Genomic DNA, 19,127 nt, shown 5'->3' on the forward strand with positions numbered 1-19,127 from the left:
GCTGCTACAGTTCAATAAAAGTAGTCCGTGCTGAATAAACCCTGCGTCTTATTGCCTCCTATCATGACAGAGCTTGAGCAAGATCTTACTATTTCACAGATGTAGCGCATGGCTGAATTGTGTAAGCCTGACTTATACTGTCCTCAATAAATCTGTGTTTGTTTAATATAGGGCAGAAATATGATAAAATACTTATAATTGTAGAGTTTATTTTCATGGAAAGTGAGAATTTTTTTTGTTTTGAAAAAAATATATCTGAATCATAATCATTTTTAAATAATCTCTTTAGTCACAATAAATAAAGTCACAATAAATTTGCAGTGAGCAGGAACATTGCGCACTGAATTCCTTATCAGCACCCGATAAAGATCCTTCTCAAAAGAAGTCTTTGCCAAATTTTAGACACATTACAGAAACATAAGAGCTTCTAAACGCATCTTGGCCATTTGGCAGCTGTCGAAACACATCCAGACATATTGGAATATTAGGATATATATTATTGGACTGGAATATTAGGAACTACATGTGTAGAATCCCCAGTTAAAATTGCACTCACACAGTAGTCCTGAGGAAATAAACATTTTTGTCCGTCTTTTTTGATAACTTGTAAAAGTCAAAGCTTCCAAAGAATAGATTCAAATGAAAAAAGAAAAAAAACTTGTGTAATTTATCAGGAGTGATCATACTAAATGCAAAACAGAAGCAAATAAACACACAACTGGGGTAGAATGTTTATTAGAATTTGCAATTAGCGATGTAACATTCACCTACATGACACAAAGGAAGTCATAAATATGCTAATATGCACAACTCTGTTGAAATGAGCTTCTTTCATCGGGGGATGACATCCACTGATATATCTCCATGTAGTTGGATAGGGATGAATGCACAGATACCTGTCACTCTGATGACACAGTAAATAAAAGTACAAAATAAACAGAGTCCATATCAAATATTTAGATACACGTAAAAAGAAATTAGAAATAAGTCAGAAGAGCACTGGATAATTAGCAAAAAGCAAAAAGGAAAGAAAAAAAGCTTTGTAATTCACTGCACTGCACCCGTAATAGTATTGTTTCCTCTCCTGTACACGGAGTAACAGTGCTAAGTTGGCAGATAAAAGTGCATGGCTTTTGTATTCAGATTAATCACTTTTTTAATCAGAAACCATACGAAGACGTGTGTGGATGCAGTATGCAGTTTAATTTGTCTGTCAGTGTAGTCCTTATGAAAAGAATCAATGTACAAAACCATCACTGGTTAAGAGGTCATTTTATGATTTCAAAAATCAATGAAATTCTGTTAGAATTAAAAACAAGAGAAAGTAAAGTAATGAAGGAAAAGAAAGCAGTAATAACTCTGTATCACTGTACCAAAGTGGTGTTATGGTCATTAATAGCATGTCATGCTCCATAAGTGAAGTCTGTTAAAAGTGGGAATCGGCTGTTCCACTTGTTATTCAGATGGTCACCGTTTTGTGGCCTGAGTTTGATGCGCAGGGAAGGGAGGAAGTGAGCTCAGCGAAAGGCAGTAGTCGTAGTTGAGGTGAATATGATAATGTTGATGGTGAGGATCCATAGTTGGTAATGGTAAAAGAGGGGAGGTCATGCAGCTTGAACCAGAGGAAAGGTCAGAAATGCCCTTGGAGAAGGAAGTTTCCATCACACTGCTGCCTCTGGCTTGGTGGCGCTTTAGGTAGGACACAGGACTGAAGAGGAAGACAGAACAAAGTGCCTTGATATAGTTTCCAACATCCAAGAAGTTCAGACAGGCAATATTTCAAGAACAGAAAATGTCCCTGTTTTCCACTGTGCTGTGTAAAACGCTACAAAAGTGAGTAGAAGACTGTGTTTGCATTTACCTTTTAAGATGTAGTCGGTCAGCAGTGTAGGCACCTTCTCACTGTCCTCCTTCATGGCATAGAGTACTGCATGAAAAAAGCAGACAACAAGGCTGAATGTACTACTTCTGCCTTTTATTTGGCTCTATTACAGATGTTCTGGTGTGGTCTTACTCTTTGTGAGCATCTGCAGGTCATCAACAGATGGAGGGGTGCTTTTCTTCTCATATGGAATAACCGTGTTTAGGTACTGAAACAGAATAAAGGTTCAGAAGGCTTTCGCAGACTAATAAGAGAGTAATAAGTAGCCTCTGTTAAACTGAAGGATTACATTTCTCTCTTTTTCTTTTCTTCTAAATTAGACTTTTTTGTTTGTTTGTTTAAATTAGAATTTTGTTCAACCAAAGTGCAATCAAGCTAGTGAGTTACTTGTAGCTTTACATTACAAGTAACATGAGAGTGGTATCAATTTGTCAAGCTACTTTTGACAAAATATCATGAAATTTTGTTATGTCATGGAGATGTGCCCTGGCATGACGTCAGCCACCTTAGTACTACTGAACAGAGGTGTGGACTCGAGTCACATGACTTGGACTCGAATCATTAATTTTATGACTTTAGACTTGACTTGAAAAAATGTTCTAAGACTTGTGACTTGACTTGGACTTTTACACCAATGATCTGGGACTTGAATTGGACTTGAACTGGTTTACTTGAAAAGACTTGATATTTCACCCCAAATATAAAATTGAATACGCATATTATATAGAAAGTGTGCATCATTTATTCAAACCACACTCCTTACGTATGTGTGCGTGAGCTGTAGCACAGCCAATCAAATTAACCAGATTTTTTTTTTAAAAATTAAAAAAAAAAAAAAAATGCTGCAAGGAGTTATTTTTTTCAGGTACATAAACTATGAAGTAGTCAACAAAAAAACGAAATGCAATATGCAAAACATGCAAGAAGAGAATCACAGACAGAGATGGAACAACTTCCAACTTTCTCCGACAGTTGAAGTTGCATAAAGAACAGTAGGTGGTGCTTCTCTTTTGCTACGATGAGATAGCTGACTTCATCTAACTAGCAAATGTTGTCCAGGCTCCATTGGTGATACAGTTTTTTAAAATGTGTATGATATTTTTGTCATGCGATTTTAAAGCCGGCCCTACAAGCGCATCCAAGAATAACATGCAGCTTATCTCAGAACTGTCGGTGCAAATTATTCTTGGAGCTAAGTTTAATTGAGCTGCATTTGATAGAGGTGCAATTTCACAATTTGTGTATATTTTCTAAGTTCACTATTTCATCATGTGTTGAGAAAAACACAGTTTAAAAATCACATGGTCTAATATTTACATTTAGCATATAACTGCAACATTCTTTTTTTAATTTTTTTTAAAGACTCGAAAGGACTTGAAATTCAAAGTTTCAGACTTGTGACTTTACTCTGACTTTTACACCAGTGACTTGAGACTCGACTCTGACTTGCCTGACATTACTTGAGACTTGACTTGTGACTTGAGGATAAAGACTTGAGACTTACTTGAGAATTGCAAAACAATGACTTGGTCCCACCTCTGCTACTGAAATACTGGATTAAGCCTGAAGTCATCAGGATTAGTCCAGCTTCTGTTTAGCAGTATAGCTCTAAGAACACCAAACTTTGAATCTGAACCGTCCATCATTGCAAACCAATCTAAGTACTGAGAAAACCTCTGTCAACATACAGTATACAATTGGAGATCTTCACCCTTACACCTGCTGGTCTTCTTTCCACAGTGCATTAGCTCAGTTCAGGCCAGCTAAGGTAGCCTTTATTTTCTTTGCACCAGTGAACCATGAGAAGTCAAAACCTTGTAGCTGGTTCCAGCTGGTGGTTGCAGCTGTTCACCAAAGGCATCTAACAGGCTTTCTAATTTCAGGAGGTTCTCTGACACAGCCGACTGGCCATCCTTACGCCTAAGGATGGCCAGTCACCTTACACTCACGGCTGACTACAAGAACCAACTGTTCACTCACCGTCTAATGAAACGAGAACTCCTAAATATGTCATTATATAATTTGTAAATGGTAAATGGTAAATGGACTGATTCTTATATAGCGCTTTTCTACTCTCCCGGAGTACTCAAAGCGCTCTATACAACATGCCACATTCACCCAGTCACACCCATTCTCACAAGCACTTTATCTGTACTTAGTGCTTTTTTTTCTAACTACATTCACACACATTCATACTCCGATGGACGCATCGGAGAGCAACTTGGGGTTAGTATCTTGCCCAAGGATACTTGGCATGCAGACTGGAGGAGCCTGGGATCGAACCTCCAACCTTCCGATCAGTAGGTGACCTGCTCTACCTCCTGAGCTACAGCCACCCCCACATTTGTTCCATCTGTGAGTATTCATAATGGGTTGGCTCATCTGTGCATGTTTGTTTTTTATTTAAAACGTTTAAACCTTACCTGCTTGTCATTCCCTGTGCTTCCAAATGTCTGTCTGATGCCTGTTTGTAGGATGTTGGAAATTCCCTCCATGCTGAAACGCTGTAGGACAAACACACACATACAAAGATATAGTGACCATTATTACAAACTACCAATTCATATGACAAAATTCATTTTTTTTAATTATTCTTCAGCAGATTTCAGCATGGTATCATTGTGCAATTTATTGTATATATTGCATCCACTTCCTTAAGCCATCGGTACGCTCATATTAGTTCAGTAACAGAGAGTAAGGCACCAAGAGCCAGACTCACAGACTGCTGCTACATCGAATGGAGAGGAAATCCATTAGGCAGTTTCTCTTTTGCTGGATAGGACTGCACTGGGCAGTTACTGTACATAGATGATGGGTCACAGCCACTTTATAATCTTTCCTGGAAGATAATTTAGAGGCTAATGGCCTTTAGATATCCATTATACTAACAGTTAAAGAGGATGGGGAAAGGAAGAGCTTGCAGGCATTCTCATTTTACCTTTCTGTAATTTACAGTGAAAGGTTTAAAAAAGAAATCAGCACATTCATAAAATGCCTCGTATTGTTAATATTTGAGATTAGTACCATTACCCACCTTAACAAGCATGGTCCCTGTCTTCTGGCCTGTGGAGCTATCGTTGCCTGCATTCATGGGCACCGTCCCTCCCCCCTGCAGGCTCATGGCCTTGTCCCGACGTCTGCGTTTGCTGCTGTCTCGTTGCTCCTTCTGCCTGTTCTGCACCTCCATTAGTGCCGTGATGAATGTGTTCTTCACCTCTTTCTCGAACTCCAGCTCATCACGACGAGCCAGCTGGCTGACGAGCTCCTCTGAGTACTCGCGGATGGCGACTTCCACCCGGTGCAGCAGCTCAACAAGCGCTGAGCTGGGCATCAGGCTCAGGCCTGCAGGATGGATTTGAGAGCGGAAAGGTTGTGGGAATCATTATAGTTAAGCAGGATGCTAACAGTAAAATAATATTCTTTGAATAGTCTGACTATTGGGAATCGGTGCCACTGTGACAGTATTAATTACCAGTAATGTATACTAATGCGGCCCAGGGTAATTTTGCTATATGAATAAGGTACTGTTGTATGAATAACATAATGAGCAGTCCCTGATGATAGCTCAGCATATAAAGGAAGGAAGTGCAATCAGTATTTTGTAAAAAGAACACAAACAAAACAGCAGCTTGGGAGAAACATTTCTGACAATGCAGCTGGTACAGTGTAATCATTATATTACATCGCAGATGCCTAAAGACGTTGTCTGTGGCTGCTCATACTGTAATGCTTTAGCTCAACTGGGAAGTTTTTTTGAATTACAAATTTGATCATGTAAAATGCATGCTGAGGCAGAAAATAATATTATATTACACCCACACTAGATATAGTGCCATAACGTCCATTTACTGCACGTAAAGTCTCCACCATTTAAAAAAGAATTGTGAAATAACAAAATGAATACATGAGTGAATATTGATTTTAAAATTATCATTTTAATTTTTATTATTATTTAAGTCTCTCTCTAACTGCAATTTAATTTCACAATAAGACCAAGGTTCTTTAATCAGTATACACTTCCCCCAGATACTAAAAAAAATCATTTTATCAGCATTATTAAATACTTAATTTCCTAAAAAACACGTTTGTCTTTGATCCATGTATTCATGTATTCTTCCACTGTACAGTATTTACTTGCTTCATATAGTAAAATTCCCGAGTAAAAAAGAATGGTGTTAGAGAGTGTTAGCCAGTTATTTAAAAAAAGAAGACAATGTGAACAAAACAGCTGGTTTCTTCATGGTTTTGCATAACTATTTTTAAATCCCTGTAGAACCGGAACCGCGTAAGCTAGCACAATAATTTTTTTTGCACATAAAACCAGAGGAGTTTCCTTACACATATAGCTTTGCAAAAATTGCATAAAAAGCGCTTGCAGGAACAAAAACATAATATTCCAGAAACACGCTTTGCCAATCCGATCAGTTTGTAACAGTTCCCACATTGAAACAGACATCAGCACAAATGATCGAATGTCCGCCATTACCTGCCCCAAACAGGAAGTGATGTCATTTTCCGCGGAAAATGTAGTTTTTTTTACTTGTAATTTCAATTCAATTCAATTTTATTTATATAGCGCCAAATCACAACAAAAGTCGCCTCAAGGCGCTTGTAGGCCATAAAAGCCTATACTGGTGTTTTTATAAGTCATGTTTGACTTTATGCTTTCCTGAATAGTTTCTGGGATGCTTAGAACTCAAATTGCACTGCTTAAAATAGTTTATTTTGATGTACATGCTGTTTTCTTTGCAAATTTGCATCATAGGATTGTTTTTTGTTTTTCCTGCAGTATATAAAAATTGGTGTATCTCAAAAATAAAACTATGAAGACACTCAAAATAAATTTCCTGTTATTGTAAACTATTTTTGGCAACTTTTTTGTATTTAAAGTTTTGAGGGATAAACCTCTTAAATTTCTCTAACTATAAACATATGTTAAAAAAACAAAAACCATTTAAATTTTTTTTGTAATTTATGTAGTTACTATGGACTTAATGCATACATATTATTAAAATATGGGCTATAACAGTTGTATTGATGCATAGCAACTTGAAATACTCCCAAAAATGGCACTATAGCATGTAAAAATATAAAGTAAGCTCTGGCGGCCTTGGTTCTATGGTAGGTCTTAAAGGGTTAAACATGAGGTGTTTCCACCACTTTGGTACATGTGACCAGTTTGCAAGGTAAGTATTGTGCAGATTGTTCATATTATGACACACATATCGTGTCAGTCACGGGGCAATTTTTTGTCATTACATTGCGGCTGTGAATCTAAACTATATAAAAAGGCTTTTGACTCCAAATATCTATCTGTATCTGTAACCTTTTGAGTGCTCTTCTCAATGGTGGAAAAGTAGAAGTACAAATAGCATAAAAGTAGCTGAAAACCACTAAAATATGGAAGCAACATTTAGATATAGTAGCCAAAAAGGAAAGGCTTATTTTACTCATTTAGTGGGTGGCTTAATTTATTGTACAACCACCATTTTACTTTGTTTTTAATATGTTGATTTCTCAGTGCAGCCAAAATTTCATGTATGCTAAAGTTAGCTTGGTAATGCTAACTGACATAGCTGATTATCCCTGCACAGATGCGCATGTGCTACGTGTTTAATGCTGTTTCTGTTGATGTTTCTTTAAGAAGGTTAACTAATCATTTACAGTTTTTAGTTGTAAAGAAAAGTTATTGACCTCTTAAACTCTCATCTCCAAACTAACTAAATGAGATAACTAATGTACACAGATGGATAGTTATAGTTGTATTTGAGACTTATTTTTCCCTGAACATTGTATCTTTGCCTTTAAATGGATTCATGTTGGAGCTTTTATGAAAAGGGTGATGATAGTTTTTAGCTTTAACTGATGATAATACCAAATAAGTCCCACCTTTGGTATTTTATTGCTATCTTGAGGTATGTACCTTAATTTTGACCTAAATGATGACTTTAATAGGAAATTATCACATTTCTGACATGCTACTTAACAGAAAATATGCACTTGTTATGAAGTCTAGTATATCTAGTCTACGAGGTAATCCTGAACGATAGCATTAGAATAAATTAGTTAAAACAGCTCAGTCAGGACATTGCATAAGTCAAATAAAAATAAGAAATAACCAGAAACATGAAGTATTCACAGCTTTACCTTCATAGGAGCAGTTGTTGTTTGAAGCCTGTGACAGCTGCCTGATCTCTTCTAGCAGGGACAGATTGGTCCTGGAGGAGGAGTGACTGACCTCTTCCTCCTCATCCTCCTCAGTTTCACCAGGATCTGGAGAATTCTCCATCATTTCAACTATCTCCTCAATGACCTTGAAGACAGAAATGGAGGGATTCACAAATAAACAAGCTGACCAATCTGTTTAAAGAGTTTGCACCTTACAGATATGACTGAGGATTTATCTATTAATGAGTTTCTGTGGACTTTACTTTTGTGTTTCTGTGTTTTTAAATAGATTTTGTATTGTTTCTCCCTCTTTTAATATTAATGTACTTATTTTTATTTTAACTTATTTGCATTTTCCTGTGTAATTTTGAGTATGTATTACTTTAAGACATTTGGGGGGGGGGTCCCCCTTTTAATCTGTAGTGGTTCAGTCCAGAATCTATTTGGGCTGTGGCTTAACCAATTAGCCAATTAGCTAGTACCACCTCGTTAAATTTAATTGGTCAACTTGTTTATTTGTGAAGGTGTGATTGGTCCACTTGGATTTATTTTTCTGTTTCCTGTTTTTTTTATTTAAACACAAACTGTTTGACATTTTGCAATGACGCTGATGAAGACATGACGCTGATGAAGGCCACAAGCTGAAACGTGTTGGTCACAAAACATTTGCCGTTCACTTGATTTTTACACACACAAACTCAGACCTGATCTGCTGTGATAAGAGGTTCTTCATTCAGGCAGTTGGCATTGTCGTTCTTCTCATTCATCTCCTCCTCCTCTTTTTCATGAATCTGCAAATGATAAATTATGCCAACAGATTACTGTGGTGAGGATGCCAGCAAGAGTCAAATGCTGATGTCTTTGCATTGGAGTAATTAATGAAAATACACATTCAGAAAAAAAAAAAATCAATTGGTGTGTTTGAATGAGAGCTCATTCAGGAGTTGTGTTCATTTTTTCCCTGCTCTGTCCAGCAAAAAATGGCAGACAGATTCACGTTGGCAAGTAGAGTAGTCTGCGTGAGCGTGCTTGTGTTAATTAAGCTTCTCCATTTAATGTTTAATAATGGGTGTCAGGAGCTCAGCCCCGCCCCCCAGGACCTGAAGCAGTAGACCTGGGCCCCAGAAATGTAGAGGCCCTCCAGAGCGCGAGAGCCCCAGGTGGACCACCACAGGGACAACCGCAGTTCCCACTCAGAGAAGAGCAAAGGAGAGCCCGGGGGAGGGGTCACCCAGCAGCCACAGTGCAGACGCCCCAGGTGACTGCAGCGACAAGCCCGCAGACTCCACTGGCTACACCGGAGCAGACCAAGCCCAAGACCCAAGGACACCTCAACCCCCACCAAGAGCAGACAAATCCAGGGGGCCCAGGTCCCACCAAGCAGCCACCAGGAACGAGCCAGTACAGAACCGAACATCCAGGCCCAGATACCGAGAAGTGCCAATGCACCAGCAGATGGGGGCAACAGTCACTGGGGGGAATAGGCCCCCACACCTGAGGGAGCCTGAGATGTTCTAAGAGAGAGGAGGAGTCTGACACGTACACATAGACAAACAGGCAGACACACACCCTCTTTGGAGACACACAGAAATGGATGCCGTACACACACTTTATACTCCCAGGTCCAAACACCAATAATCCCCAGATAGGCAATCAGCCCCCAGATTCAGGAGATGCCCCCCCCCTTCAGTCTGGGCTGGAGACAAGCAGACCATCCTGGTCCCCACATCAGGAGAGCAGCCCAGACCCCAACTGGCCACTTGAGTTCATTTCAAAGTCTGATGTTTAAATATTTAAAAGGTTTTACATAATTTACTGTTACATTACTATCACATTTTAAAAACCACTTACTCATTCCATTTTTAAAAGCATGTAAATAGACTGCATCCTGTTTACGTGTGGAACTGAAGGAGGCTAGAGAGAGGGTGTCTGTCTCCTGAACCTGAACTGTGAGCAGGTTCCACAGGAGGAGATATTTTTGTTAAATATCTTTACTCCTCACAACGTTTCCTGGACCTTTTACGTTAGTGATACATGAATCATCTTTCTCTAGCACAGTGATTCCCAAAGTGTGGGCTGGGGTCCTCTGGTGGTCCACAAAGGTACTGTAGTTGGGCTACAGCACTAACAGAACTCTTTGAAATGACTCGCAAGTATATTGAGTTAAATATTTTTTATAAATGTATTTATCGATATAAAAAAGTGAATAAAACATTCGAATAGGAGCTGGTTAGTTTGTGATATTACTCATTAGCCTGACCTAAACTGTGTGAAGCAGCGGGAATGAGGATCAACACCTCCAAATCTGAGGCCATGGTTCTCAGCCGGAAAAGGGTGGAGTGCCCACTCCGTGTCGGGAATGAGTTCCTGCCCCAAGTGGAGGAGTTCAAGTATCTCGGGGTCTTGTTCGCGAGTGATGGGAGAAGGGAGCCGGAGATCGACAGACGGATTGGGGCTGCAGCTGCAGTAATGCAGACGCTGCACCGGTCCATCGTGGTGAAGAGGGAGCTGAGTGTAAAAGCAAAGCTCTCAATTTACCGGTCGATCTACGTCCCTACCCTCACCTATGGCCACGAGCTGTGGGTAGTGACCGAAAGAACGAGATCGCAGATACAAGCGGCGGAAATGAGCTTCCTCCGAAGGGTGGCTGGCCTCTCCCTTAGAGATAGGGTGAGAAGTTCGGCCATCCGGGAGGGGCTCAGAGCAGAGCCGCTGCTGCTCCACATCGAAAGGAGCCAGCTGAGGTGGTTCGGGCATCTGACAAGGGCATGTCCCACTGGGAAGAGGCCCCAGGGCAGACCCAGGACACGCTGGAGAGATTATATCTCTCGGCTGGCCTGGGAACGCTTTGGTGTTCCCCCGGATAAGCTGGAGGAGGTGGCTGGGGAGAGGGAGGTCTGGGCTTCTCTGCTTAGGCTGCTGCCCCCGCGACCCGGCCTCGGATAAAGCGGATGAAGATGGAATAACATTTGAGAAATACATCACTTTCTCTTGAACTTTTATTGAAGATGAATTTTCTGATTTTTAAGTTGGCTGCAGCGCTCTTGACTTTGATCACGGCTGCTCTAGCAACGTTCAAAACTTATGGGTTTCCATTAAGCCTCAGCTATACTTTGTCTGTGGTGCTATTGAGCAAATGGATAGCATGATCACATATGATGGTGCATGTACCAAACATTTTTTAATTAAGCACTGTTACCATACGTTTTATTATCAACTTAGCATTTAACAGTTTATCCGTTCCTCAATGCTGATACAATAATGAGAAAGTGATAAATATCCATGTTACAAAAGGAAAATCTATTTTGTGGCTCTACTCATTTCGAGTTAAATAGAACCACATTTTTATAATATTTAAAAAGTGTGGCAGGAGAAACAATCAGAGGTATAAATGCAGAGAAAAGATTGTCCTCACAGGAAGCTGTCATATGTTAAATATTTTGTGTCTCTCTAGGTATAAAACTTTTAGCTTGAAGGCATGAATGTGATACATCTCCACAGCCACCCTCTGCTCCTGTGATAACCGCAGCTCCTCTGGCCTTCACCAGTCCAAACATGGCGTAGAGCGCTAAGTGTCTGCTGTCCAGCTGAATCTGACAGGCAATCAAGGAAACAGAGGAGGAGGAGGCAGAGCTCAGCTGAATGCCAGACCAGTCAAGAGTGGTCAGGCATGCTTTCAATTGTCAGCATGAAATGAATCTTACAGGAGCAGAAACTAGTCATACAATTCATTTTTAGCACATCAAGATGGAAAATAATGACACACAGCATTTGTCTTTAAGAAAAGCATCATGATTATCCTTACAAACACAGAAATGAGTGAATGTAGTTAACCATTCATAGCAAGCGAATAGACAAAGTGTAAATATTTGACTGTGAGGTAAATTTTCTGGGTCAGACGTGTTCATGTAAGGATGAAATGTGTAAACAAACATTAGAGTGGACCAGAGAATGAGCTTCCCATTCATTCAGCACCCATATTACACCACAGTGTTAAGGATGCTCATCAGAATAGTTTGCTATCAGTTCAGTGTATTCGTTTATATTTAATACTAATTTTAATCTCAAGGTGCTTTTTTACTATTGATGAGAAAAAAAAATTGCATAGAAATAGTGCAAAACTATTCCTACATGTATATTATATTATATTAATTAGATTTAAACTAAACATGAAGGCGTGGCATGAAATGTACCTCCTGGTCAGAGATATTGCCGTTGATTCCTTCCGAGTCGGTGCCGTCCCAGGTGGCGATGTAGTTGTCAGTTAGAGCATCCCACACACTGCAAAACAACACAGACCCGTGTCAAAATGCAAACCTACTCAAGCAAATATCAAAAAGAAGTATAAAGACACAATTTTTGCCCTCAGCTTTTGCCCTCAATAGATTTGTTTTTCTGATTGTAAAAAGCCGTGTACTCAGCCCTAATGTTCAGCAGCCTGCAACTCAGTCAATATTTCATTGTGGTGGAGTTCAGGGCTGCAGGGGAGCAGTGCACAATAGAAAAGAAGTGCAGCTTACTACTTGTTAAACGGTATCCTCAGCAGAGATTTAGATAAAGTTCCTCACATCATTGTACAAAGTGTTCTCCAACTCTCCCAGCGTCTGTCCGAGGCAGAGTGAAGTAAAAACTGGGAGAGAAGTGTCCTTTGTGTCTGAGCTTGTGTGTGTGTGTGTGTGTGTGTGTGTGTGTGTGTGTGTGTGTGTGTGTCACTCAGAGGTTGGCTGAGGCCTGTTTCCCTGCTCCCAGTGGCACTGCCTCTGCCTGCTTACACAGTGGACTCCATTGAGCTGGCAGCTTACCTCACCAGTCATGCCTGTGTGTCATGGCTGCACACACCAGGCCAAAGATTAGTTCTAGTTTTCCTAAAAGTTAACAAAGCCTGATGGCACCTCTCTGGGTTTTCAGAGGTATATTTGTTGCCAATGCGATTCTCATTTGCAGGATCATTAACAGCTCTGGTCGCAGAGTTTGCCTTTCTATATTAATGTGGCAGTACGCTACAAAGTGATTTCAAGTGCATTGGTATTGCTTTAAAATTAAAGAGCTTAAATCAGAATACAGGGGAAAAAACTGCTTAGAAGTGTCAACAACACACCACAATCACACTGTAGACACAGTGCACAGCTGCACTGGGTGTACTGTAGGTGTTTAGGCAACATGCTGTAACTTGCACTGTACTGTATTTTCTAACGGTTGGATATCTATTCTGTTATACAGTATTAAGGACCTTCTGACCAATAAAATATACTGTGCACCCCTCCAGCATACCAGATTTTAACTAAGTAACTAATATAACTATCCTAGATGCATGAAGGAGCGTTTCCGCAGGTCCTTCCTCCCTGCAGCTGTCAGACTGATGTTTACATCTGCGCTGTAACTGCAATAATTTAATCAACAGATTCTCACTACAACCTGGGTTTGCCTCTTATCTGTAGTTAATTTTATTTAATTTAATAACTGTACAGTACTCTGTTTATAGTAACTATTGTCCTTAATGTAAACGTGTAAGAAAAAATGTGTATGTTTCTGTTCTGTGTCCTGTTTACTGTTTGTTGTATATGTGTCTTTCTGGCTGCTGTTACAACCAAATTTCCCCTTGTGGGACAATTAAAGGATAATTCTATTCTATTCTATTCTATTCTAATATATTGTTACAGGATACAGTATCTTATTCTATATACGATTTTTATCTAATCTTTCCTTTCTTCAACAGCCTTGAGCTAGTCGCACATGCTTTCAAATCCAGATGGGATTACTGCATTTAGTACTGCACTAATATCACAGATGAGTATGTGCCAAGGGCAGTGCTAGTAAGAACATTTTTTACTATTTCAGCCTGGTTACACACTGAGTCTAGCTATCTGACTGGTGGCTGTAGCTTATATAACACTTCAAGTGGCACCAGTCTTCTTATGTGATGCTTTTTCCTATAAATAAAACGGAAGAATTTAAATGCAGTAAAGCCGACGTAACCAGTCACAACCACATCAGAAACCAGAGCAGCGCATGAAGAGCACGTTCTGTGTTTATAACACATGGTTGGTCATCTGGCCTACAGGGAATGGAAGTCCATGTTCCAACGCTGTCCTGCTGTGTTTCCTGGCCTGCAGCCACACAACAGGAATCATTCTGTTTAAATTTCTAGCTCTCCATCAGCTTGACAGATTCACTCAAAGCTGAGTTTCAGATCAGGTGACTGCAGGGATTACTCCAAAATGTGCCACATTGGGTTTTCAACCAAGCTGCAGATTTAGACTGGTGATTAGTTTTGTTGGTGTGTTCTCCTGTTTGCTCCTGTGTGACATAACAAAACGCAAACCTTCCAGTTTCATTAACACCAGTACCACCTCTTCATGGGACAAACTCTCCTGAGGAACATGGAACACTCACGTATGTCTGATTGAAATGTATTTCTTATGGTTTCCTTATTTATGACACTAGTGTATCAATCCACCCACTGCCTTGCAATCTGCTCTGTACTCACTCAGAGCTTTATTGACCAATAAAAGCTCACTTTTCTCACCAGAAATTAATCATTGCTCAAAGTCATATAATCCTTTCCAAAAAACTGCTGTCACACCTACAGTCAAGCTATATTTAGCATGATTCAGAGAACGCCTCAGAAGCTGCTAGCAAGAGGAGGCTCTGGCAGTCAGAGGAGAGGCAGAGACAGAGCCAAAGCCAACTGAGGCGTACGACGCTGCACGCTGAATAATTCAACATGCAGCCTGACATGGTGGAGGTGGGGAGGGTGGGGTCACAGTGCTGATTGACTGCATGTTTGGGGATGTTGTGGTCTGTGTGTGGAAATGTTTTGGCTTTTGTTCCAGGCTGCCAAGTCGTTTCAGCCTCCAGTGTGTGTGTTGTCAATGGAAGCATAATGAGCATATTGCTAACTGATTAACATGAAAGGCTGTTCTTTTTTTATGTCTGTTGATATTCTACCTCCTGTGTTTCTTTAGGGGACTAGGCATGTTTCTAAAAATGTTCTTTCATATACTTTCTATGTCAACATAACTGTAGCAGAGATCCTGCAGGTTCACCAAAGGACAGAAAATTTAAAGACAGAATATAGATTAATAACTTTTTCACTCAAACATTATTTTTTTACGATAAATACAAATAAAACAAACCCTTGTAGACTGTATCTGCAGAAACTGACTTTAATTTTTTTCTGTTTTTAAAGGGATTTTAGCTGGGTTTAGAATTGGTGCCTCAAGTTAAGCTCAAATTGTTCTGGGTTCGTTATAGTTTACACACTGAACAGTGTCACATCCTTTATTTCCACAGCTGTTTGGAAATACACAGTAACAGATGACTAAAGACTGAAAGATTCCAATAAGTAAACCTTGCTTCAGATATTGTGTCACTTACTCTTCATCTTGCAGTCGCTCCTCGTCCTCCTGATTGTGTGACTGGTTGCGTATGGGCGCCAGGCCCTCCGTCTTGGTGTTGTAATTGTGGAAGCACACATTGAGCTTCTCGTCAAACTCATTTACCAGGTCCTCCATTGACTTGAAGCTCATCATCTCAGAGAAGTTTTCCAGTTCAGAGAACTCCTCACGGGTGATGGAGGCCAGGGGGACGGTGGTGGTGGTGGAGTAGGAGTCGTTGATGAGGCTTTGGTCCATCTCATCCATCCTACAGGGCCGGAGGTCCTCAAACTCCTCATCTAAGCACACAAGAGGGGCTTCCATAGTGTCCCCTATCAAGTTAATGTCTGAGTCCTGCAGGAAACAGAGTCATGCAGCATTTAATGAACTGATTTTGCTGAATTTTGAAGGGCTTTTAAATTCAAGACATTTTAAGTTTGAGCATATGTTGCTTAATAAGCCAAGGCCACAAATGTGTTTAAAGAAAAGACCTGATCAGTCACAGCACAAAGGTTTTTCGTGATTTCCATCTGTCCCCATCTGCTTTATTAACCAGTGTCCCAGAAGGATTTATCTGGTCTAGCATAAATCATGCCTCTCTGTCCTCATGTGGAATGGCACCAGCACGTCTAGACAAAGAGGAGATAAAGGTAGGTGTGCCAGAAGGGGACCAGGTCCCAGGGGGGACCGAACCAGTTTGCTTTACTGGTAAACCAGTTAATTAGGTACACCAACAATGATTTAACTGATGAGCGCTTCAATATTCTGGGACATGAAATTATAGAACCATTTGTCAAAGTACATTGTATATTATAATCGTGCTATTTTTGTGTTGGTCAAAGCTTTGCTTGATATACACTGAAAAAATACTTAAAGAATTTTGGCTTACATGAACATTTTCCATGCAGTTTTATTACATAATTGAACTGTAAAATATTTAATGGAATCTGGCCAAATCATTGGTGTCTATTCAGTTTATACCAAGCACATTTTCCTTAATGATTAATTATTTGAATTAAAAAAAACAAACCCAAACCTTTGATTCCATATATTTCAGTTTATTTATTTTTTTTAATGGTTGTTTAAGAGCAACTTTAACCCACACCACAACCTTTCCTGGACATAACCATGCTTTTTATTACCTAAACCTAACCAATCAGGTTGAGATAGCATACATAAACACTAGGGGTGCAACAATACTGTATCGATATTGAACCGTTCGATACAGTGCTTTCGGTTCGGTACACATATGTAACGAACAATACAAAATGTTTTATTTATTTGATCAACTTTTCTTCTGACGATGCTGTCTGTGTTGAGCGCTCAGTGGATCTGCGTTCGACTACTCCACCTAGGCTGCACTGTCCAGTGCAGATCCACTGAGCGCAGCGCAAGCTAGCAAGACAGAAGCTAAGCTCGTTGCAACATGACAAATTGAACCTCCCCCACCCTCATTCAGATCTGGCGTTTGGAACTATTTTGGTTTTCATGTGAAGCATGACCCTGAAGGTAAGCGCGTCATGGACAAAAGTAAAACAGTATGTCGGATGTGCCACGCAATGCTCAATTGGTGGGAACTAGTGCGTTAGCGCAGTTAGCTTGTTAATGTGTTGACACCGTCCTGCCCCACGCACGGGACGATCCGTGTTAACTCGTTAACGGAGATTTGCCGCGTTATGGCGTTAATGTCATTTTAACGAGATTAACGCTGACAGCACTAGTGGGAACACAACGAATATGACTGCACATTTACATCATCCTAGTGCAAAGACAAGTGGAAGCAGATAAAAACAACAAGCACGCATGCTACAAACTTTACCCGAGTCATTTAGACAGCCGTTAGCACATGATTCTCCTTATGGGGACCTGATATGTTTAATATGCTGCTGAGAATATAGCCCAGACGAAGCGTATAGTATAGCTTTTATTTTGGAAAGAGACATTTCTCTGTAATAAACTCTCTTTTCCAAAGATGAGTGATTTCTCAATCAGATAGATTTATTTTTTTATTACTTTTTTGTATCAGCAACATTAAATTTAAAAACTGTACTTTTGAGTTAAAATATATATCTATAATTTTAATAAATGACAAATTAAAAAAGCATGAAAATTATTTTGTTTCGAAAAAATATCGATCCGTGACACCAAAGTATCGAACCCAACCGAATCGTGAATTTTGTGTATCTTTGCACCCCAAATAAACACATACTATACTGCTACATGCATGTGCTACTATAGATATACAATATAAGGATCCATATAATATTAATACATTTCATTTTCTGTTAATTAACTAAACTAATTAACTATCAATGTATCGTTTGTTCACAATAAATGTTACCTGAACACGTTCTTCTCATTCAGATGGACTGACTCATGTTCCAGTGGTGATACAAACATATAGGTAAGGATCATTTTTTAACACCATCATAACGCTTTTACTTCGGACTTCAGAGCAGTATTTCAAAATGTTTTAGAAAATAAACAAACTTATTGGTAAAATTTTACTAAAACACAAGAGACCATTAGAGTTCCAAATTGCAGCTTTTTTGTGTTGATTGTTTTATTATAGTACCGTATTTTTCGGACTATAAGGCGCACCTAAAATTCTTTAATTTTCTCAAAAATCGACAGGGTGCCTCATGTATTAATTCTGGTTGAGCTTACTGACCTTGAACCGATTTCATGTGGTACACGGCACAGAAAAATCTGTCAAAATGTTTTAGTACGACTTTGCTGAGCTACGAAGCTGCACCGCTTGATGGATTGTCGGAGCATTACGGCTACGCTAGTCAGCAGTCTCGCAGAGTAATACGTACTGTGCTTCAACATAATATTGTGGTATCTGTATAAGGACCCCAAAATGGCACCTGTTAAGAGACATGCTTACGAAGCAGATTTCAGTCACGTTTTGTTATAACCCGGTGTGCCTTAAAGTCCAAAAAATACAGTATTTACCTTGGTATGTTTAATTTTTTCTGGTGAAATTAAGCTTAGCTTCAGAAGAACAGAGAAAACTTACAGGATGAGGTATGTTAAATGTTCCCTTTGAGAAATTAGTTCTCAGATTCTTATATTCACAAGTTTATTCCATTAGTTTGTGGTTGAGCTTATGTTCCAGAGTTGGTGCTTAGTGTCAAACTTGATATCAAAATGTGGAAAAGATTAATAGAATTTATCTATTTAAATTGGTGAATTACTGTTACACAGTTCGTAGTAAAAATATATAAATAAATATCATACTTCAGTTAACTTAACTGAAGAGTAAAACCAACTGATAAATGTTAATTAAAAGTAGTATGTGATTTAATTTAATAACACCAGGGTGCTGACAGTCAGTGCTGGAGTAAGTTGTGCTTTGCTCAGGCTGCCTGACGCAGTGTCAGACAGCAGTGAGGACTAATTTAGCTCCTTTGTGCTTTGCTGGACTGTGGCCTGGCGTAAATGGGTAAGTACAGAGAAGTCCATTTAAAAACAAGCTTGTCCGAGCCTCTTCCTTCTCATCGCTGCACTCAGCAAAGTGCTGCAGCCAGATATCGTCTTTCAGAATCTCTCCCTTACTTTCTTACTCTCCTCACTGTGTAGCTCGCTTACTTTGTTTGTTAGTGATCTCCCATTAATGGTCTTAACTCTTGTTTCAGTCCACACTGCAGTAGAAGACAAACACATACACATGTAATGGTGACTGACAACTTGTGTCT

General features: G+C 39.6%; 1 protein-coding gene across 3 annotated transcripts in view; it reads right to left on the bottom strand.

Moving 5' to 3' along the window:
• Positions 1–719: 719 nt before the first annotated feature.
• fez1 (fasciculation and elongation protein zeta 1 (zygin I)) overlaps positions 720–19,127 on the bottom strand; it is a 19,633-nt gene continuing 1,225 nt past the window's right edge. Inside the window, exons 2-10 of one of the 3 annotated variants that reach the window (XM_085174223.1) lie at positions 15,428–15,780; positions 12,244–12,331; positions 8,755–8,841; positions 8,030–8,195; positions 4,917–5,224; positions 4,306–4,386; positions 2,015–2,090; positions 1,862–1,927; positions 720–1,708 (exon numbers count right to left, since the gene is read on the bottom strand). In XM_085174223.1, the coding sequence (XP_085030349.1) occupies positions 1,692–1,708; positions 1,862–1,927; positions 2,015–2,090; positions 4,306–4,386; positions 4,917–5,224; positions 8,030–8,195; positions 8,755–8,841; positions 12,244–12,331; positions 15,428–15,750 (1,212 nt within the window). In that variant the 5' untranslated portion in view covers positions 15,751–15,780 and the 3' untranslated portion in view covers positions 720–1,691. Of the gene's footprint in view, positions 1,709–1,861; positions 1,928–2,014; positions 2,091–2,718; positions 3,903–4,224; positions 4,387–4,916; positions 5,225–8,029; positions 8,196–8,754; positions 8,842–12,243; positions 12,332–12,618; positions 13,173–15,427; positions 15,781–19,127 lie in introns of those variants that run through there. The other 2 variants (XM_085174224.1, XR_014876390.1) reach the window with 2 other exon arrangements.

This window comes from Neolamprologus multifasciatus, chromosome 10, assembly GCF_963576455.1.
Source record: "Neolamprologus multifasciatus chromosome 10, fNeoMul1.2, whole genome shotgun sequence".
Lineage (NCBI taxonomy): Eukaryota > Metazoa > Chordata > Actinopteri > Cichliformes > Cichlidae > Neolamprologus > Neolamprologus multifasciatus.